The sequence below is a fragment of the Phyllostomus hastatus genome, unplaced genomic scaffold (genome assembly GCF_019186645.2).
Source record: "Phyllostomus hastatus isolate PE091 unplaced genomic scaffold, TTU_PhHast_1.1 phas_contig_80, whole genome shotgun sequence".
Lineage (NCBI taxonomy): Eukaryota > Metazoa > Chordata > Mammalia > Chiroptera > Phyllostomidae > Phyllostomus > Phyllostomus hastatus.
The window spans coordinates 37,763,380-37,786,540 of NW_025333960.1; the positions used below are offsets into that span (position 1 = coordinate 37,763,380).

General features: G+C 43.2%; 2 protein-coding genes across 3 annotated transcripts in view; both read right to left on the reverse strand.

The window, feature by feature from the left end:
- The window catches only part of EPG5 (ectopic P-granules autophagy protein 5 homolog), a 94,202-nt gene extending 93,211 nt beyond the window's left edge, over positions 1–991 (reverse strand). For both annotated transcript variants that reach the window (XM_045849815.1, XM_045849814.1), the window contains exon 1: positions 837–991. In XM_045849815.1, the coding sequence (XP_045705771.1) occupies positions 837–899 (63 nt within the window). In that variant the 5' untranslated portion in view covers positions 900–991. The remainder of the gene's footprint in view (positions 1–836) is intronic.
- Positions 992–9,464: 8,473 nt separating this feature from the next.
- The window catches only part of PSTPIP2 (proline-serine-threonine phosphatase interacting protein 2), a 67,241-nt gene continuing 53,544 nt past the window's right edge, over positions 9,465–23,161 (reverse strand). The window contains exons 7-15 of the mRNA XM_045850414.1: positions 21,434–21,532; positions 20,804–20,849; positions 19,857–19,936; positions 17,727–17,825; positions 16,927–17,023; positions 16,718–16,799; positions 15,390–15,424; positions 14,289–14,346; positions 9,465–11,136 (exon numbers count right to left, since the gene is read on the reverse strand). Coding sequence (XP_045706370.1) covers positions 14,297–14,346; positions 15,390–15,424; positions 16,718–16,799; positions 16,927–17,023; positions 17,727–17,825; positions 19,857–19,936; positions 20,804–20,849; positions 21,434–21,532 — 588 coding nt within the window. The 3' untranslated portion in view covers positions 9,465–11,136; positions 14,289–14,296. The remainder of the gene's footprint in view (positions 11,137–14,288; positions 14,347–15,389; positions 15,425–16,717; positions 16,800–16,926; positions 17,024–17,726; positions 17,826–19,856; positions 19,937–20,803; positions 20,850–21,433; positions 21,533–23,161) is intronic.

Sequence of the window (23,161 nt, forward strand, 5' to 3'; positions counted from 1 at the left end):
GAAATGGAAATTTTCTGTACTTATAATACCATGCTAATAACTTACTTAATGTAAACTCAGTTTCAGGGAAGCCAAAATTATCTAGGCCCAGCCATCTAGGGGTTTAACCTGTTCATTGTACAATAAATGTCATCTCAGAAAAAATATAGGAACAAAATGAAAACCCAGTCTGCACCTAAAAACAAAACAAATCAACCTAAAAACACACCAATACCATAAATCAGCTTAAACCACGAATCGCAGAAAATTCAAATCCCTAATGTGTGAGTCTCGTCATGGTTTAACTTCTGGACATTCGTGCCCTCATCTTAAACAACCGGATAACGAGAAATAAATAGCTCCACCACCATCATCTTTAATTTTAAAAGTGAACAGGCCCATCACTACAGTCTTTCTGGCTGTCGCTATCCATGAAGCTCTGCCAAAGGATACCTTCTCCAAGCGGAGGACAGGCTCCTTCCCTCTTTATATGAGAGGGACTGGAAATGTTCCCAGGTTATAAAAGAAAAAAGAAGACCGTCACAGATAGGCTGGGGCGGGAAAAGCTGCTTCGCGGCAGGAATCCAGACCCAGGTAGGGAAAAACCCAACAGGGTCTGAGAAAGAAGAAAAAATGGGCTCCTGACAAAGTCTGGCAGGGGAATGTGGACGAGGAAGACAGGAGCCGAATGGAGTCAACCGGTGGTGGAATCAAATAAGGGGAGGTAGGGGCAGGGGATGCGGAGGGCTTGGTGGATAGGTAGATGCGGTGGGAGAGGCCCAAGAGAGGGGAAGGGAGATAGAAAGCACCGGCCTAGGCCTCGGAGGGTAGAGGAGCGGGAGGAGAGGTATCCTCACCTTGCCTTTAGTCCGGCTGGCCTTGGCCTTGGGCCGTCGAGTGGGTCTCACAGCCTCAGCCATAGACCCTACGGCGGCGTCCGCGTCGCCGTTTGTTTTTGTCAAACTCCTGCTGCTTCCCACAACCTACCCAATGCCGCCCCCCGACTGTCACATGATCAAATCTCCACCACTCCCAGGAAAGGGGCGGCAACTCAGAGCCTCTACGGTCGGCAGCGTAGGACAAACCACTGCTGAGTCCTTTTCCCTGGAGGACACTGGCCCCGCCTCCTTCCGCTCAGGCCCCGCCCAGAGGCCTCAGTGCTCTGGACCTCCAGGCTTATGGTATTGGGCGGGGCAGGAGGGCGGCGGGGAGCGGGCGGGAATCACGCGACTGACAGGTGGCAATAGTTTCAGCTACGGGTACACACGCACATGCCAACCACATTGGCTTAAAGGAGTCCGAGGAGAAGTGATTGTCAATCTTGTTTGATAACCAGTTCAGGTTAGCCTAAATCTCTAGTTTGTGCTCAAGAAAAGGAGAGCTTGTCTTTTCGAATGTAATGAAGATTAGATGGGATGACCGTGAAAGGTGCTTGGTAGTGGCAGGCATGTCAGAAAATAGTAGTTACTTTCATTACTGTACAAATTCCCATGCAGGAAAGAGAAATCTGTCCCGAAGAAGACAGAAAAAAGCAGTAAGACAAGACATAAAAATATTCTTAGTATAAATTTTACACATCTTTTAAAAATTCCAGATGTGGAAAACTGGGCACCATTTCCCTTTCCCAGTTCTTTTACAATTTTTTTCCAAAAAAAGCCCTTACAAAGCCCTTAGTAACTCTTAAAATACGAAGTAATTTGTATTTTTGACATTTTAATTTTTGTTTTGTTATTAAAATAATTTGCTTACATATTTGTGTCTGTCATTCAGGCTAGAAGATAAAGTAAAATCCTCAGAGGCAGTGTTCTTTGTTTCTGTTACTTGAGGCATCCCAAGTGCTGCTAGAACACTGGCCAGCATATAGTACATGCTCAATTAATTGATGAATCAAATGAATGTGAGTTGTTTTGTCTGATGGTGGAGTAAGATAGTTGGTGGAGTATAAAGGAGGAAAAAAATTTAAAAAGCACTGGCATACTCCACCTAGAATGAAAAATCCAGGAATCCATGAGAAATAGAAAGGACTTCAGATGTGCAGTCTAGACAGTGTCTTGTTGAAGAGCTAATTAAACATGTAAATTAAAATTTCATGTATTTTGATCCCAAATCTTCAACAACAAAAAAGTCATCAAGCTACTAAGAGTATAAATGCACCTTGTATATCCTGGGGTTGGGGGGAAGGTATATAAAGTGTATATAAAATTATCACGGGCAAGACTTGGCCAATAATAACAAAATATATCACCATTACTGTCCATAACTTTGCTGGTATTTCTTTCAGTCTAGAAAACTCTCTCTGGCCTTTCCTTTCCAATTCAGATCCTTCTTGGCCTTTAACGTTCTCTAAGTGCCAGTCACTACTTAACAGAACTGAACTGGCCCTACCCTCACTCCCCACACTTTACAGCTTAGTTGGGAAGCAGACAAAATGTACACATGAAGTGCAAAAACATAGCACTGCCTATGGAGTAAAGGAGGCATGTTTTACATTTATAAACTAAATGTGTTAGACCTTAGTAGAATAGTATAAGAAGTTATGCTTATTGGTCAGTTTGGGCAATAGAAGAAATCAAAATACACTTCATACTGAAGTTTTGAAGGAATTTAAGTCATAAATGGAACCATTCATTCAACAAAGTTTGGTTTATGTGAGTTGACCAAATATTAAAGTGACCCTTTGAAAGTGGTTATTTAAATGTATTAATTAGATTTTTAAGTAGAATGTTAAGATTTATGAAGATAAAGACTTAAAAAAAACTAAAATTTAAAATGTGGCCTAGAGACATTGAAATAAAGAACAAACTGAGCCCTGGCTGGTGTAGCTCAGTGGACTGAGCACCGATCTGCAAACCAAAAGGTCACTGGTTCGATTCCCAGTCAGGGCACATGCCTAGGCTGCAGGCCAGGTCCCCAGTGCAGGGCATGTGAGAGGCAACCACACACTGATGTTTCCCTCTCTCTTTCTCCTTCCCTTCCCCCCTCTCTAAAATAAATAAATAAAATCTAAAAAAAAAAAAACAAACAAACTGACAGTAACTAGAAGGGATGGGGGAGGGGTATAATGGGGTAAAGAGGGGTAGGGCCTCAAGGAATGTGTATAAAGGACCCGTGGACAAAGCCAAAGAGGGGTAGGATCGAGGCTGGCAGGGGGAAGTGGTGGTGGGAAAATGGAGACAACTGTAGTTGAACAATTAAAAAAATGCAAAAATTAAAAAAAATTTTAAATCTGGAAAAAAAGAATTACAAATAGGTAGTTACAGAATAGCCATGGGGGTGTAGAGTACAGAAAATCGGTAGCCAAAGAACTTATATGCATGACCCATGGACATAGACACTGGTGTGGGGATTGCCTGAGGAAGTGAGGGGTGCTGGGCAGAGGGGGCAAAGGGGGAAAAATTAGTACAACTGTAATAGTATAATCAATAAAATATAATTTAAAAACTTAAAAAATAAAAATAAAATAGCCACATTTGAAAAGGAAAAATAAAATGTGTATGACTTGCATACACTGAAGATTTTTAAATAATTTAAAAGATTAATTTTGAAAAAAATAATGGCAGGTGTCTTTTCTGTAAGTAAATGCTTCCTGCAGTCACTCTTTTAAAAAAATCACTTTGATCCCTGGCTGATATGGCTCAGTAAATTGATCACTAGCCTGCAAATGGAAGGTCGGTGGTTCAATTCCAGGTCAGGGTACAAGCCTGGGTTGCAGGCCAGGTCCTCAGTTAGGGGTGTGCAAGAGGAAGAAGGCAATAGATTGATGTTTCTCTCACACATCAATGTCTCATCTCCGTCCCTTCCCCTCTCTCTGAAAATAAATTAAAAATATATTTTTAAAAATCACTGATAGCAAGCAGTGTTAATTAGTGACTTAATTAGCAGCGAGGGTTTTGCTACTATAGATTCCTGGGTGGAGCAAGTGGCATTGTTCCCTCTCGGACCCAATTTTCAGAATTTAAAATAGTTTTTAATCTCAGAAAAATCCTAATCGATTACAAACAAACAAAAAAAGGCATTCAGGGAAGGGGTATAATTCACATATTATATCATTGCACCCCAAAGTGTAATATGGCCAGGATTCCTAAGTCAGCCAGCATCAGGAACAGCACTTGTCCAAAGGGATTCAGTGAACGCTGATGAACTTGGGGAGGAGTCCCGAGTGGAAGTTTCTTCAACTTGCTCACAAAATTGGATTCCAGAATCTCTATTGCCATCTGGTGGCGACTCTGCAATGATGAAACCTCCTGTGAGGATTTCCAAGAAGTCATTCGTTTTATAGTTAATTACTTCCTCTCCACCAGCGGTCTCCAACCTTTTTGGCACCAGGAATAAGTTGCATGGAAGGCAATTTTTCCATGGACTGGGGCGGGGGCAATGGTTTCAGAACAATTCATGTGCATTAATTACATTCTAGCTCACCTCCTGCTGTGCGGCCCAGTTCCTAACAGGCCTGGACCAGTACCGGTCTGCAGCCCGGACGTTGGGGACCCCTGCTCTACATCATTCTGTAGGAGGCGTTATGTCATCATTCATGCTTACTAAGTGAATTTTTACATTATTAAAAATCATGTTACTTCTAAATTATTTCAGTTTCTTGAGACAATTAGCTGACAGTGCAGGTAATCACCAAAAATATCCAGACTACATTTTTTTAAGACTCTTGTATAGAGGGGATCTCTATAGAGTTAATAGACTTTGGTTTCCACAGGAAGAAAAACATGTAAAGCTTGTCTTTTTCCTATGATTCTCCCTTTCATAATCTTACCTACTAAGAAAAAAAGTTTAAATGGGTCCTAGAAGCAGTAATTTGTACTCCCAAAGCATCAGACGCTGCTGGTGCCCCACTTGTGTCCTCTGGGCACTTAGTTTTGAGTATACAGACCCAAATCCCAACAGGTAGCACCTCTGAGCCTCAGAGCTCACTTGGCCACGTGTATGATGGGCTGAAAGTGCCAGGGAACTAACACACTGCCCTGAACTGAAAGCAACCCTCAACCAGGGACATGAGAGTCGGCATGTAAATAGTTATAGGTCGAACTGCATCCCCTAAATGGTGTATGTTGAAGTCCTAACCCTCAGTATTTCCGAATGGGACTTCATTTGGAAACAGGGTCTTTGCATGGGGTAATCAAGTCAAAATGAGGTCATAAGGGTAGGCCCTCATCCAATACAGCTGGTGTCCTTACAGAAAGGGGGGATTTTGACACAGACACACAGAAGGCAGGGAGAGAGGCCAGGAACAGATCCCTCCTTCACGGTCCTCCAGAGGAACCAACCCTGCTGACACCTTGATTTTGGAGCTCCCAACTGTGAGGTAATGAACTTCCATTATTTAAGCCGCCCAGTTTGTGGTTATTCCAGCAGCTTTAGCAAGCTGGTACAAATGCCCAGCTCCCTCACCTGCTGGGTGGAAGCACTCCGCTGACGCGTGCGTTCTGCACTGTTTCCCAGAGCCCCCAGGGTGAGTCACCTCCTTTCCCACAGTGGAAACCTGGTTGACAACAGTTTATTCAACTTCCTTCTCTTTCCTTTTTTGCTTCCTATTTTAATACTGGTGTCCACTGGATTCACTTTCCAAATAAACAACTTGATCTCAAATTCTTGTCTCTGGGCCTCCTTCTGCGGGTAACCCACACTAAGACAGTACTGGAAACGGTACTCACATGTCAGGGTGGGTTACTGGAATTAGATTCCTTCCCAGTTAGGTGGTAACAAGGGTCTCACTGTTTATGGGAGTAGAATGGTGAGAAATTCTGAGCTTAAAGCATCACAATTATTAGAAGCCTCATCTGGGGTCCATTAAGGTAAGATTCAGGGGGACGGGCTTATTCAGTATTGCTAGCATTTGAGAGATATGAAGTCCTGATTAGTTGTTATCAACTGCTGTTGGTGCACTGAAGAAAAGTATAAGTTCATGTCACTGGAGACTAATAAGAAACGCCAGAAAACCTCCATGGTTTCATTTAAAGAGGTACATTTTATTAAAATATAAAAGAAGTATGAACAGGAAATGTTTGAAATAATGTTGTGAGTAAAATATTTTAGCTTTCCTCAGACAGCTGAATCAAGCCAGCATGTCAGCAATCTACTGTACAATGGAAATGGGACATTCTGGGTAGGTGGGGCAAACCCCGAAAGTCAAAGCCAAATATATCACACAAATAGGCAATGCATGCGCCTCCGTCACTTCCTCGGTTGCACTTACACCTCTCCTTCAGCTCATACCTGCGGCCGCATAGGTTCCTTCAACCCAACTGATGGACAACAAACAAACTCAGGTCTGGTTCAAAGATAGATCAGCTCTCTATGTTAATTAGTCTGTGTGTGGACTGCCACCACACTACAGCCCCAGTCAGGAGTGACTGTGAAAAACAGTGGTGAAGAGAAGTACTCCCAGTGGGTGGTGCGTCAGGTAACACAGCTGGTCGTCAGCCTTGTGTGAGAGGAGGCACAGCCCAAGGTAAGTATATACAAAGACTTCTGGGCAGTGACACATGATGTGACTGGTTAATCAAGAGACAAGGTTAGTAGACAAGAATAGGCATAAAGGTCAAACATTTGTGTCTTATGTTAGTGCTCACATGAAAGTATCCATCAAAGGAAGTACAAAACAACCAGGTGGTTAGGATGACTCATCCTGTGCAGTCCAGCCAGCCTCTGTCCTTGGCTGCCTCCGGGCTTCCTCACTGGGCTTGCAGACAGAGTAGCTGCAGTGGCAGGGATGAAACTCTAGAGCGGCTCCCACTCACCAGGCCTGACCGAGTGTCTACCACTGGATGTCTGAACAATTAGCCTCAGAGGCCGAGCCCTAATTTGTTGCCATACCTCAAGGAAACCAACCACCCATTTGGTGGCAAATTGATTTCATCAAACTCCTTCCACTCTGGGAGGGACAGAGATCCATCTCCTTGGAGTTGATCCCTAGGATGGATTCTCCCTTTCTGCCCATAGTGGCTTGGCCGGCAACACTATGCAAAGGCTATGGGTCTATATCACTATGAAATTTCATGTAACAGTCCCTTTGACAAGTGCTTATCAAATTTTCATTACCACTCCCCTAATGTCTTTTTAGACATTTTTCCTAATTGCCACTCCCACAAAATTTTAATACCACGGATACACTGTATCTGTGCTATATGCACCAGAAGAGTTGTTTTGCCCATCAAAAACTAATCTTCACCCCCTTGAAAGTGATATTAGCTGAGAACTCATGCCTTATACCAAGAGCTTCACTTTACAATGAAGGCAGCATAACAAGTCTTTGTTATGCTTTGTCTCCTAAACACCACAGTTCATTGAAACTATGGCCCTGATAGAATATTGGGATGGCCTCTTAAAGGCGCAGCAACATGAGAGCACCTTCGCAGGGCTGGGATGCTGGTCTTACAGATGAGGAATATGGGGCCACATATGGTCACAATAGGGTACTGTATGTTCTGACTCCAACAGGTAGAAAACACAGGTCTGGAATCCAAGAGGTAGGAGTGGCCTCTGTCACCATAGCTCACATTGACCCACCTGGGGAATTTGTGTTCCCATCCTTTCCATGTTAGGCTCTGCTGGACTAGAGCACCTAACTTTAGGGGGTCAGCAGGGGTTACAACTACCATGGGACATAGAAAGGGTTCCAGTAAAACTACGGCTGATGCTTGGTCATTTGGGGGTCTTCATGCCAACAGACTAGCAATCAAAGGAAGCAGTAACTACCCAGCAGGAGTAGGCTATTACTATGAGGAAGGAGGGCAAGGAGGACGATGTCTGGAACTCAGGACTTTCACTGGGATGCCTCTTGGTGTTACCATGCCTGGTGTTGAATATACATTGGCAATTTCTGTTGACAAAGTCTGACAAGAGCCTGACAACCAGGGATTAAGACCCCTTAGCGATGAGGGTCTAGGTCACCCCACCACTCAAGCAACCTAGACAAGCAGAAAGAAGACATGCCAAGCGTGAAGGGAACCTAAAATGTGTCTGTGTGCTAGGGCTTCCATAGCAGAATGCCACAGACTGGGTGGCTTAAATTATCAAAATTAGTTTTCCTGCAGTTCTGGAGGCTGGAAGTCCAAGATCAAGTTGCTGGCAGGGTCAGTTTCCTCTGAGGTCTCTCTCCTTGGCTTGCAGACAGCTGCCTTCTTGATGACCACCCTCCTGATGCCTCTTGATATGCTTGTCCCTTTGTGCCCTCGCACCCCTGGTTTCTCTTCCTCTTCCTATAAGGACACTAGTAAGACTGGATTAGGGCCCTACCCCAACAGCCTTACTTCAATTTAATTACCTCACTAAAGGCCCTATTTCCAACAACATTCCCATTCCGAGGTACTAAGGGTTGGGTCCTTTAACATATGAATTCGAAGGGACATAATTCACTCCATAAGAGGGCAGTAGAGCAAGAAGATAATGAATATCACTTATGAACTCAGAGCCATCTGTGGCAACAGGACTAGAGCTTATGCTATTAAACTTCCCGGTGTGTGCATGTACTCTGGAAACTGGGACTTGAGGTGGTGACAGGATGGAGTGCACTACTCCATGTGGCCATAGGTGCATCTGAGCCACGCAGGGCTCAACACTGTCAGCGCCCCATCCAGACCCTCTTTGTACCTGTCACCTCCTTACACCACGGCCCAACTTCCAACTGCCTGAGGATCCTGTGGGCTGCTGGAACTGGCTCAGCCAGAGTTCACAGCAGGCCAGAAATGTCAGGAAATGCCTCCTAGGAGCAGCCCTCTACCTGCAACCCCAGGGAACTGGTGAGTGACTATCCCAGCCCCTCCCCTCAGGTGAGCTCTCTGAGGTGCCTGTCCCTCCTAGGAGTCCCCAACAGGCTTAGACCCCACTTGCCCGCTGTGGTAACTTCCTTGATAACGCATGCTATTTTTTTTTTTACTGGTGTTTTCAGGGATCAACCCACCAACCCCAGGAAAAAGTGCCTGCGCTAAAATCTTTATTGCGGGGTCTGCTCCAGGTAGAACCCAAATCAAGATACCAAGAGTGGGCACAGTAGCTCACATTTACCGAATGTAACGAGTATACTTATTTGACTGGCTTTACACTCCTTATTCCCCTCTCGGCTGGTTGCTTCTCTATGCTCTCTTCTAGGTCACTGATTCTTCCATATTTACTACCGTGTGTCAGGTGCTCAGGATGTGGCTGGAAAATGGACAGAGAGGGGCCCTGCCCTCACAGAGGTTAAAGTCTATGAGGGTAGCCCAACCTTAAATGAGAGCGAATTATGTAATAACAAGAGTGAATTATGTAATAACAGGAAAACTGTAGGAAGGGGAAGGATACAGAAGTGGGAGTCCCTGAGGAAGTGACCTAGAGGCTGGCACCTGAAGGATTCGTAGGAAGGGGCATGCTGCCAGTGCCCAGCTGGGCTCCCACCATAGCAGCTTGTCCTTCTGGAGTCTGACAATAGCGAATGTGACAAAGGGTCACACGGTGCTTTGGAGAGTGATATGGTTAACACAAACAGGCAAACTAAATCCCAAATCATCAAGAACCTTTATTTTACTTCATATTGAACTGAAAGAGCAATTAAAATACAAATATTTTCAGATCATAAAACACTTTTACATTCACTATACTGACTAATAGAAAGGTGAAATCCCTGAGGAACTGCCAACAATAAATAAAGCACTTAGAAATAGAATGTTCTGAGTCTGAAGGAAAATTTCCTGAGACTGTTCATTTGGGGAAGTCCATGGCCCTTTGCAAACTTCAGTTTCTCAAAAGGATATCCAACTGTTGCAAGTTTCCTGTCATGACAAGAAGCTGTCACTTTCATTAGCGCTTTACATTAAAAAAGGGAAAAGAGTCTTCTTTCAATCAATTTGCCCCTATTTCTGGGAAAGCTATTGTACAGGGCAGGAGAGGAAAATATTTGCTTTGTGGTAACAGAATTTTACGACACACTGAATGAGTACCAGTGCTAGTCTAACTTGTCACTACCTAAAATGACGTGCTTTCTCAGTGTGTGAATATTGTACAAAAGGCACATAATCCCCCTGCGGTTTATGGGTGACAAAGGGAAAACCCCAATTTTTGTGAAAGGGTAAGGTTGACGCTTTAAAGATTCCAGGATCTAGGAAGGGCAAGATTCTCTCTGAAGACCCAGGACTGAGGTCTGGCTTTGTAACTCTAAGTTTCTCATGAAGAATAGGGTAAAAATACTATATTTTATTGACAATGTTCCCCCTCCTTCCTTCCTTTCTTTTCTTTTTCTTTCTTTCTTTCTTTCTCTGTTTTTTTTTTTCTTTTGCATGCTTTAGCATCTGAAATTCAAATGGGCTTGGCCATTAACTGTCACAAGTTAACTGTTAACTCTCCCCTACCGGACTTTCTTAGTGGTGTGTGAAATAATAGTATATTTTACCATCGATGTTTCCTCATTAAATTAAAGGTGGTGCTGTGGAGTTCAGTACACACACTGAACCATATAAAAATAAATCTGACATTTAAACCCTGGTTGTTTTCCCAGTTTAAAAGATGCCAGCAAAAACAGTTGGCGTCTCAAATTTCATCAAGAGCATCACAGCCTCAGGAAGGGTTAGAAGAACAGTGATGCAGGATGAGCTCGCACTCTAGTTCTGGTCTGTCCAGAACCAGCCGGGACAACAGTAAGGAAACTGATTTCACACTTCTGGGTCTCATTTCCTCGTCTGCAAAATGGGAAAGCATGATCAGGTGGCCTCTAAGTCTTCCAGTCAAAAAGGAAGGTCATTTTAAATCATGCACCACTGACAGTGTGTCACTGTGGAAATGCCAGAGCACGCTGCCCCAAATACAGAGGGACTTGTCGTGCGGGGGATGGCTCAGCCTCCTCTCCAGCCATCCCTGTTCCTGTCCCCCAAGAGTCAAGGCGCCCAATCCAGAGACTGTTCTGGATCAAGTAGAAAACAATGCATTCACAACTTTAGTAACTGATTGAGAAAGGATCATTCTTGAGTCTGGGCCGATCTGTAAACTTCATTTGGAAACTGCAGAACTCTACTAGCTTAAGTTAAACTAAATGTTTACCATAAACTTAAAATATCATAAAATTACAGCAAGGGTTCACTTCAAAGTCTTCATGATTGACACAATTTCCACAGACTCGGCTGGGCTGAGTGCCTCCTTTCCTGCCACAGAAGCACCAGCCAGAAAAGGCTCTGTGATCTGAAAGAATAACAAAGAAATTTCATTTGAATTAACCATTCACATCAGCACCCTGCTCCTACACTGAGATTTTATTCAACACGAATAAATGTGTTTGGCCAAGGAAAGCACATGGTAAGAAATGGTATTCCAAGTGATGAAGAAAAATGGAATGTGACAGTAGCATCTGCCGTTTGATGGTAAATAACATGCATATTCATATTTTTTGATGCACCTATTTTCAAATTCAAAAGTGATCACCTGCCTTGGGGATGTAAAGCACAGCATGGAGGATATAGTCACTAAGGTTGTAATAACTAGGTATGATGTCAGGTGGTGCTTGAAATATCAGGGAGCACGCTCTGTAAAGTGTGTGACTATCTAACCACTATGCTGTGTGCCTGAAACTAATACAAAACAATACAGAGCGTAAACTGCAGTTGAAAAATGAAATTTAGGAAAGACTTGACTTGGAGTGGTGAACACAAAATGGAATGTACAGATGATGAACTATAGAATCGTATACCCGAAGCCCATATAATTTTATTAACCAATGTCACCCTGTTAATTCAATAAAAAACAAAAGAAGATTGAGAATTGAAAGATGGGTGAAAACAGTGAAGGGATTTAGAAGTACAGACTGGTAGTCACAGCACAGGCAGGGGAGTGTGAAGTACAGCGTAGAGATACAGTTGATGACATTGTAATAACCATGGATGGTGTCAGACAGGTACTAGACTTATCAAGGCGATCACTTCCAAAGTTATGTAAATGTCTAACCACAACATTGTACACCTGAGACTAATTTAATATGGTACAACTGTAATTTAAAAATAAAAAAATATTTTTAAAAAAGAAAGCAAGAAAAAAAGAAAAATTTTAAAAGAATGCAAAAAAGTTATAATCTCTTTGCCTAAACATGTTAGAATTAAAAACAAGAATAGCAGCTAGAATAAACAATTGTAGAACAACCTGCAGGTTCCTAAAACTTCCTACTTAAATTTAAAGTTCAAAGGTTCTTTCAAACTATTTCAAATGTTGTTTTAAGTTGCTTATGAAGTTACTAACTAAGGTAGACTCCCATCTTTAAAATTCTCTTACATCAGCCAATTATACATCTATACACTGAATTCCTACTCACTGAGCTGGTGTGGACACGAATGAACCCCAGTGAAATGATATGACTTGAGTAAACATGCTTGTTCCAGCAGATTCTTGGGCTCAGAGGAACTAGAGTTTTGGAGTTAAATGCTATTATTAAGCAAGTAGAATATATGCTTTCTGCAAACTGGTGAGGGCTGAAAGGACAAAGTTAAAAATAAAAAAAACTCCTGGAGCTGCCGTGGCCCTGCCCAAAGCCACCATCTGGGTGTCCGGAGCCAGTTCTGCCTCTGGCTCCCAGGTCATTGATTTTTCCATGTTGCCGCTCCGCCTCTGACATGGACCCAGTGTCTTTCCACGAGAAACATGGAGGCTTACAAAATGAGGAAATGATGACTGGTTGTAAAGACTACACTTTGTAGGTCAGGAAGTTATATGTAGTTAGAGGATGGGGTATTTTATTATGTCTTCAATTTCCAATGTCTTCTACAGCAAAGTTCCTTAAACATTAAACACACTTCCTGAGCAATTTAAAGACTTACATTTAAATATAAATAATACTGGCTGGTTAGGCACTCTATCCCTTCCCCTTTCTCTAAAAATAAATAAATAAAATCTAAAATCTACTCAAGACAACATGGTTTGCATCCTATCTAGTTAAATGGCTAGAAGTCACAAAGTAGGTGGGTTTTTTTTGGTTTTTTTTTTAGAGAGGGAAGGAAGGGAGAAAGAGAGAGAGAGAGAGAGAAACATCAATATGCGGTTGCTGGGGGCCGTGGCCTGCAACCCAGGTATGTGGCCTGACTGGGAATTGAACTTGCGACACTTTGGTTCGCAGCCCGCGCTCAATCCACTGAGCTACGCCAGCCAGGGCTACAAAGTAGGTGTTTTTAGGAGGCTGAAGACAAGCATTGTTTGATGGGCTCACTTCCAGGCAATGCTGGTGCTATAGTACACCAAAGGGAAAGCATCATGGAGCACTGTTAAAAACCTGTTTTGTTTCATAAGTAACAGCGAAGGTCACTGACACAAAACCAGAAAGGGTGGGAGAGAGGCTGTTCTGCTTCCGCTATGACTTCCTGTATCCTCTCTGCCTCTCCTGTCACTCCCGGGAACACAGATTAAGACCAGAAGTACGAAGGAGGACAGATTCTTTAAAAGTTTTTAATTAAAGAAGTAATACGTTTTCATTGCAGGCAAATTAGAACACATGGGCAAACAAAAAGAAAACAATTACCTGCTTGGGAATATATCCTTTCAGACCTTTCATGCACATCAGACAATATGCATATATCGTCATACCCCCAGATACGCCTGACTGGGTTAACAGAATTATACTTTAGGAAGAGTTTCTTTTACTATTGCTATTTTGACTTCAGAGGCATTCCTCAACATTCGTGAAGACCGATAGTGACTTGGGGCATGTTGCAAGTACTCAAATGCCAAAGAGTAAGCATCGTGTGTGCAGCCGTGGTTGGCCCAGTAGTCCCACTCTAGGAATCTGTGTGGTTTGCAAGCTCAGAGCAGTAGCAGTCTGGTGCAGGGGGAGCCCTGGGATGCCCTTGTGTGTCTGGTGAGTGTAATATCATTTGCCTTATTTCTATTGACTTTTTTTTACTTGACCTTTCCCCTTTGGGGGATGAAGAAGGGAGGATCAGGTGTGTTTTGTTTTTGAGCATTGCCCTTACTTTTTTCCCTAGAATTAGCTAAATTTATTATCAATCAAAATTTGTTTTCATGTATTCAGGCAGTCCACAAGTGATTATGAGCATTGCCTTTAATGTAGGTGGGTAACAGCCACAGAAGAGCCTCATGAGAGTAAGGTAAAGAGTTGCAGACTAGTTAGTGAAGGAAAAATACCCTCATTCAAATAGGTGTGGAGTGGTCTCCAGTCCCCTTTCCGTGGCGGGATCCAGAGAAGGCATCCTGTAGGAAGACCACACCCACCAGCACGCCAGCCTGATGCAAGGCTTTGGGGGCTTCAGTGGTGTTGTAAAGAAGCACCCAAGGCTTCGAAAATACTATCCCCAGTCTAAATGCAACTTGATGACATGAAAATGGAAGGCTCTTACCATCGCTGTCACTGGTAGATCAAACTGTAGCCATCAATCAAAGAATAATCCGGGTCATCTGCACAGGGACACAGAGCAACATGAAGCTGACATTCGTTCATAAGGTCTCAGCCCTTTCAAATCAAGGCACTCCACTCAGAGGTTCTAGAGACTGCCCTTTTGTAAGAAAATGTATCCAGCAACAAAACCTACAACTGGTAGTCACAACTACAAACCAGAGAATATTCTGGAAATCCCTATTATGATTTCTTTGTCCTTTTTCATCCATGCCCAGACAGCAGCACCAATGGTAAATTCATCTTCAATTATGGACAAGAAATAAGTCCCACATTGTCAAGTAATCACAAGGCAACGAGAAGAAAAATAATGTAAATCCTTATATTGTTCGAAGATGTCATTCCAGCCGCCAATTTTCAGTCACTAAATTTTTGCTAAGTTGCTAAATGCAGCAATAGCTGTGTCTTCCCTCATTCCCTTGAACATAGTTAGGTAGATCTTTCTCTCAATCAAATCATTGTTGAGAACTATTCTGTGCCCAGCACTGTATTAGGTATGGTGAGTCATACAGGAAAAAACAAAGGGCCTGCCCTTGAGGATTTTATTAGTACCCAAAGAACTAACAAAAATGCTAAAATGTGTGGTTCTCCCAAGGTATGGTAGCAGTTTACAGAAAAAATAGAGACTAGTGATTACTGAAAGACCCAATGATGGGCAATGCACAAAACATGCAGTATTAAGTTACAGGGTTCTAGACAGCTATGCCTTCTATAAATTGTATTTCTGTGTAATCCAAAGGAAACTATATCTCAGTTGTTCTGTTCTCATGGTCCAAGATGAAATAATCTCTTAGGTAAGACTGCCTTATAAGAAGTTTCTTTGGTACTCCAGAAGCTAAATTTTCCTGGATAGCTATAACATAGATACAAATGACCAGTGTCCACTCTGTGACACATAATACTATAGTAAGACTCAATATAGACATTCTTTTGGGGAATTTGATTCTGTCTATTCCCTTCTTTCCCTTGATTTCAAAATTCTAGCTACTCCACCTTAAAGAAAGCCTGATTTAAATATTCCCATAAGTCTTTCTTGGCAGCATACCTGGTAAACTTTTAGGAATCGGGAGAGGCCCTCTCCTGTAAGAAATGAAAACCAAAATCTTTCAGAGAAGTTCTTGTTTTTCTAATTTTCCACATTATACGACAAGTACATTGCACTCCCATGAGATCTGGTTTCTGTGTTGGAGGGTCAGGAAAAATTCTGAGGGCCCTGGCTGGTGTGGCTGCTGGTGTGGCCAAGTGGACTAAGTACTGGTCATGGATTTGATTCCCAGTTGGGGCACATGCCTGGGTTGTGGACCAGGTCCCTGGTTGGGGGTGCTCGAGAGGCAACCACACATTGATGTTTCTCTCCCTCCCTTTCTCCCTCCCTTCCCTTCTCTTTAAAAATAAATAAATACATAAAATCTTTAAAAAAAAAAGTTCAGACGAGGCCAAAGGCCTTCAGACACCCTGTTGCACTGAGGAGCAAGAGGCACGTGGTAGGGAGCACAGAGCCCTTCCCCCGCGACCCAGACTGGCAGCGGGGACGTCTCAGCTGCGTGGGCAAGATTTCCTGACCTCCTTGTACATCGCACGTTCACAGGCAAAATGGGAAGTGCCACAGCTCCTACCTCACTATGAGGATTAAACGAGCTAATTCATAGGAGCTGTTTTGAACAGTGCCTGGCATTCTTAAACACTGGTGATGATCATGCCTTCCCCACCAAACACCCATTATCTTTCTAATGACTGGACTGAAAATTGAACAGCCTAGACTCCAAGGTGGCTGTATATAAAATGAAAGGTCCTCTTCTCTCAGGCTCTTTTATGTCAGGGGCATCAAACTCTTCTGTGAAGAGCCACCTGGTGAATGACTTAGGCTTGCTGGCCACATATCACGTCTGCTGTGACTCCAGTCAACACCAGTATAAAAGCAGCCACAGATAGAATGTAAAAAAAGGAGTGTGGTCACGTTTTCATAAGACTTCATGTACAAACACCGAAATTTTAATTTCATGTAATTTTCACTTCACAAGATAGTATTCTTTCCATTTTTTTCCCAACCGTTAAAATACTCACAGGCCCTATCAAAACAGGCAGATCAGAGTTTGCTGACTCCTGCTCCCCACAGGCTACGAGGAAGGTATAGGGCTCATGCGTGAGGAATAACATCCATATGCAGGCATGATAGTGATAATGTCCTCCTCAAACTCGGACCAGTAAAATCCATTTCACATTTGTCCTAAAATCGCTATTTCCAAAAATCTAGCAACCTCCCCAAGCAAATGCAGTGGTAGCTATGTTTCCATTGTAATGTCATAGAACACTAATGATAAATAATGTTTATTAAAAGTATTTTTCTGCATGAGAAAGAAAGCTGGTCATTACCTTGGCAAGGTCGGCCCTGTAGCCTTTCCTTGTGGGGCTGCATTCTTCTGGGGGCAGTAGAAATTCTCGTACATGATGGGTGCTAGGGGAATCATCAAGAAATGAAACATGAACCAGCAGGTATCTTCTACTGTCAACAACATACGACAAGAAAGACTAATAGGATCACTTACATAAACCGACCCCCGCCCACCCACCACTCCACTCACCTGGTGGAGTCTGTCCCGTTTTCCGTTGAGTCACAAAGTACTCAATGTCCTTCTCAATGCTGCACATTTCTAAACTCTTGCGGACTTGTTCATACATCTAACAAAAAGAAGAGACATCAAGGTGGGGGGGGCCGTAACCCAGGTGACACGGCTCATTAAAAGTAAAGTAAATAGATACCAAGTCCCAAGACCAAGGCCACACACAAACACAGAGACAATCACTTGGAGACAAGTTCTTCCATTCAATCCTACAGGTTTTCTTGGTGCTTAATTGTTCTTCTAGAGTGAATGTCTCATCTAAGTGAGGGTGGCTATTTCTTAGCACAGAAGACTGTGATGACTTGATTCTGGTCCCTCTGGGACCCAGGAACCCCACAAGGATTGCTGTGCACAAATTAAACCTAGATAATGGTCCCAGGAATGCCAATGAAGTAAACTCTTGAACCCTGGAGTGACCACTAGCCTGGTCAAGGGCCAGTCTGCTAGTTCTTGGTGCTGTCCTGGAGTGACCGACCCTCTGGGACTCACATTCATGCTGCAACAACTCTGTAGTCCAGAGATTGAACTGTTTTGGAGTCTCCCTCTCTGTCCTCCTGCTCTGAATTTCTTAAAGAGAAAAGCACGGTGGTAAACTAGACCAGGAGTCAGGCAGGTTAGGTGCTTATATGGCTCCTTCTATCAACTGTGTGGCCCTCAGCGAGTCTCTGTATCTCTCTGGGCCTCAAATGAGAGGGGAGAACTAATAAACGTCTACAGTTCCTTCCACTCTCATGAATCCTCCACAGATGCCTCTGACTTACGTCATCACTGGTGACACATTGTTTCGACAGGTGATTCATGTGTGACCACAATGAGTTCCGAAAGAAGTTTATTCGTTCATATTCTTGAGCTTCAAACACCTAGAGAAACATAACCATACATAAATACATATGCAGAGGAAGAGGCCATTTGTCTAGACTGGCTACGTCTTAAGAAACAGTGTCACCCTCCAATTATGCGAGTTTATGGTCCATTTAGGGTACTCCCCTCACCATCAAGGAAGCTCATAAACTCTTACAGCAGGCAAAGAATGCAAGTGGATTCTAATACCGGATTCACACAAACAGAAGGGGATACAATTCTGAGGGCAAGAGGCGATGATGAGCCCAGACACCCAGGTTCTGCCCTGAACTCCAGCTCGCATTTCCAGCTTCCTTAGGGGCATCTCCACCAAGGCAGCCGGCCGGAGCCTCTGGTTCAAAACCCTGCTCCCCACCCCACACATACAGCAATGAACAAATTCGATTGGGAAGATGGTCATAGCTGTGGATGCCAGTTGATGAGTACAGGGGGGTCCTTGCGCTTGTCTTCTCATCTTTGTATGTCTGAAATTTGTCTCAATTAAAAGTTTTTTAAGTTACTGCCTAAACAACAGTTTTTTTATATAAACAAGTAAATATCAACTTTTGGAAAATCAAGCTATTCTATAAAGTAGATGCTATTCTATTCAACAGTGAATGTTATATGTTAATGTATTTTTAAAAGTATTGAATACAACCATATTACATTTTAAAACTTTTTATAATGTAAAATTTCAAACATACACAAGAGTAGAGAGAGTGGTATAGTGAATTCCCATGTACCCCCCACCCAGCTTTGTCAAAGATTTTTTCTATATTTCCTTCTGATTCTGTTAAAGCTCCTGTGTGCTTTCCCCAATCTCTGCCACCTTGCTGCTTCCCCATTGTCCTAAATAACCATTGAGGTAACCAATGAGATAACCATTGTCCTAAACGTTATCATTCCCATGCAGGTTTTTATAATATGTATGTATCCATAAGATGTATATCGTATTCTTTTACATGTTCTGAAACCCTATAGAAATGGCTTTATTCCAGGCATTTCCATGAGAGTGTGGGGATAAGGAAGTAAAGCAAAAAGAATGTTTTAGGAGGGAGATAGTGACCCAGAGTATCAGATGGTAAAGACAGGTCAAATAAGATTACAAACTGCAAAGGTCCACTGGACTTCACACTAAGGGGATCACTGCTTCCGCTGAGAGAGCAGAGGCAGGGGAGCAAGCCCCACACACAGCAGGCTGGGGCAGGCAGGGGCAAGGAGGATGTGCAGACAGCTCCTTCAAGAAGCCTGGCTGAAAAGAGGAGCAGGTAGCAGATGGGAAGCAATAGCTGCTAGGTGTTAATGCCACGAATGAGCTGAGTTTGTGTACACGATAATGGAAGAACGCCCCATGAAAGGGAGCTGCTGTGCACAGGGCAATGGGGGAAAGGCAGCTGCATGCGATCCTGAGGCCAGGTGGGCGGAGAAGATCTTGATAGGACAGGAGCTGCCCCTTTTGTACTGTATCAGGAGAAAAGAGGGGAAGAAGTGTGAGTAGACCAGTAGTCCTCTTGTTTGAATCGCATCGGAATCACACAGAGGTTACTGGGCCCACTCCCAGGATTTCTGACCCAACAGGTGCGGAGTTGGTCTGAGAATATGAGTCTCTGACAAGTTCCCAGGTGATGCTAATGCTACAGGTCTTGGGACATTGCTTTGAGAACCACTGATAAGAACATGTGTAGAGAGGGTGGCAGAAAATTGAGGAAGTTCCCAGGAAATTGTAAATGATATCATGTACTGAAAATGCCGGGGAACAATCATGAAATCAAAGGTATTAGGGGGGTAACATATTCTAAAGCCTGCTCACCTGCTGTCTGCATTTTCCTTAGCCCATACCTAGTGTAGGTGAGCCCCCTGAAGGTAATTACTTCATTAACCATTAACGGGTTCATCTGTTTCATGCCTGTGCTAACTGAGCATTAGAGGTAAACCTCGAACAGAGTTGGACAGCGCGGTCAGGACAGGGAGGAGACAGAAAATGAGGTTCAGGGAAAAACAAGGAAGACCGCCCCCCTCCCCCGCCCCCAGCAACTCCCACTTCTGGTTACCTCACAGGCCTTGATGTGCTCGCTCTGCCACTCTTCTCGGATCTTATCCAGCGTATTGACCTGTATCATATATGTCTTGTCTGCAATGGTGGAGAGGGGCTTGGATTCAGAAACGGAGGATTCAGGTGGGCAGATCGCAGACCCACCCCTCAGGCTCACCCCGGATGGCAAGTGAAACTCGCAGTGAGCTCATATGACTCCGTGAGCCCTGAGTGTTGCAGGGCCGTAATTACATCTTTCACTCTCATAATACCTTCGTGAAATAAGAACTGAACCAAACGATTAGCAGGAAATGATCCAAGGAAGGAGAAGTGAAAGCAGGCGAGACACCCTGGCCAGGATGTTCTTCGTCTGATTCGACCTCAACAGCTTCCACCCCTTTTCAGGAAAGTTATCCCATGAGAGATTCTGAGAACTATCTCGGGCGCTCAAGGGCACCAGTTACTTGAGCTTGGGACTTAGAGACTTCCTAAGTGACCATGGTCGTGGGAGGTTTATTTTTTGCAGGATAGTCTGGGAGTTAAATGCCTTTGCAAACACCTGGTTTGGATCTTAGATTTCAATGGTGACAAGGCTTTGCTACTCGGTTGTTTCTTTCATAGCAGATAAGAGTTAATCTGGGCTGAAACGGACTTTTAAAATAAATGTTCCAAAAAAAGAGTGAGTCCCTGATTAAAAAGCAGCTGCCATATGGCTCTGCCACCACCACTCTATACACGTGAGGCTGCGAGACTAAGCAGGCAGGGGCCGGAAACTGCGGCCTCATTTGCTTCCATGCAGTTTCCCTCCCTCCCTTCCTCACTTCCTCCCTGTTTCTCCTTCCTGAAATCCGATTGTACATCCTTACAGTCTACATTGTAGGGTGTACCAAGCTACCTTTGTCAGGCAGATTTAGGATAATGTAAGCCCCACGGCAACCCTCCCCCCATCTCTGGGAGCCCCCTCACCGGAGTCCTCGAGTGCCGTCTTCGCAGATGCCAGTTTCACAAAAAGCTGCGGGGACAAAAGAGAACAGGGGCTCAGTCACACTGGGCCAGGATTCCATAGGCAAAGCAGACCCAGAGACAATGACTGTGAAGAGACAAGTGCCAGTGCAAGTCTTCTGTTTCCCTCGTCAGTAAATCATTCACCTTGCCTTCTAATCTTACCGCGATCGAAAACTATCCACCAAGCATCTTGCCCTAGGTCATCCTAAAGGCATACCTCTGCCTTCTGATTGCTGGCAATCTTATACCCAGATTTTATAAAATTAAATTTATAATACACCCAAGCAGGAGGCAGCCTGGCTCCAAAGAATACATGAGTTGAGTTTGAAGAAAGATCAAAACAAAACAAAACAAAACAGACCTTTCCCCAACTTATCACCCCATTCCCTCCCCCACAGCCTCTTTTCCCGAGCTCTTCCACCACCCCCAAAACGTGACAAGGGTTTTTCTGGTTCAGAGGATCCCCACAGCCTAAAGAAAGATATTGCGAGAAGCTTAGGCTGCAGGTCTATTTTAAATTAAGATTATTAATTGGTTTTAGCTTAATATAGCAAATCTCAGATGTTTCAGCTGATCAGCCCTCCCGGGTACCTTTTCTTGTTGCTTCGGGTTGACCAGGTTGGCACTGCGGTGGACAGCCTGCTCTGCGTCATCTTTGTCTCGGCATTTCTGCTCATAGTTCTTCTTTGCCTTGGTTGTCATGCGCCAAAAGAGGACCACATTAGGTGAGCAGAACACAGCCCTGAAAAGCAGCCACGCAGCCTGCCAAGTCCAGCGGAAGACAGGGCAGGCGCCCTGCACAGGGCTGCGATCACCGCTGGAATGTGGCCACTCAGAAGACAGACACTCTTTCTTATCTGCCTTTGGTAGGTCTCTTTAGCCCTTTGCCAAAGTATGTATGCAGTGGCAGCCTGATCAAGGAAATAATGAGTCCTATTCGGCAAAGTATTATGTGAGCTTCAAAAGCTGACCGGAGCAAAAGATGGCATTTCAGATGAAAAAAAAATCACAAGACCTATGTAACTATGAAATATGTAATCCAACATTCACAATCCTCAGAACGTAGGTGCAATTGCTTGGTCATGGTAATTATAATTATGCTTCAATATTCGAATGTGTCTCACTATTGCACACTGGACAGTGGCATCAATCATATCTGTTGCTTAAGAATGGGCATGTTCCTTTTTGATTTAAAGAATTCTGTTTTAACTCATTTAAAAGTAGGCTAGTAGCCCTGACTGGTATAACTCAGTTGGTTGGACGTTGTCCCACAAAGCAAAGGGTTGCTGGTTGGACTCCTGATCAGGGCACATGCCTGGGTGGCGGGGTTCGGTCCCCGGATGGACGGGGCGCATATGAGAGGCAACCGATCAATGTTTCTCTCTCATGCTGATGTTTCTCTCCCTGTCTCTCTCCCTCCCTTCCCCTCGCTCTAAAAATAAATAAGTGAAATCCTTAAAAAAAAAAATAAAGGCAGGCCAGTAGTATGGAAACAGTTCACAAAAATTTGGTAGTGAACCAATTAATTTTCTGTTTCAACTACTGAACCAAAGTTTTAGCTTGTGTAAACAAAGAAAAGATGTAAATCAGTTAGCTAAGAAGCAAAAGTGGTAACCAAAAAAAAAAAATCAAAAGATTGAAGACTCTTGCAGAGATGGTTTGTGCTCATTAAATATTTCATATGCTTCCCTAGATTTCTCAGCATCCTTCACAATTCAACTGGGGTTAACCTTTCAGTAAACAGCCTTTCAACTCTCTCTCTATGCTACACATACATAGAAATAAAATTTTGTTAACTTTTCATTATTACAAGTACCTAAGGTATTCATGCAATAATTCTTTTCTTTTGCAACAGTATATTATAGAGATGTCTCTATCAAACACAGGTTCTATTGCCAAACACTTTTAATAGTTGTAAATAAACACACACCATAATTTTTTTTTACCAACTCTATGGTCGACATTTATCTTATTTTCCATTTTTTGTGACATAAAAATATTCTGACTTTATTCTGGGTAGTGTGAATTTATCCATACAAGTCAAATTCCTAGAAGCATAATTGTTTGGTAAAACAGTATGTACTATATCAGACCTCCCTCTGAAAAAGCTGAACAAATTTATACTCCTACCAAAAGTGTATTCTCACCAACACCAAGTTTAGACAATCTTTTAATCTTTTCTAATGCTAGAGGTGAGAATGTTGGTATATTGTTGTTTTATTTCTATTTATTTCATTACTGCTAAGGTGGTATGTCCTTTCTACAGCATGTCTTTTACCTACTTTTCCACTGGAGCATTTTTTATTTTAGTTGGCTTTT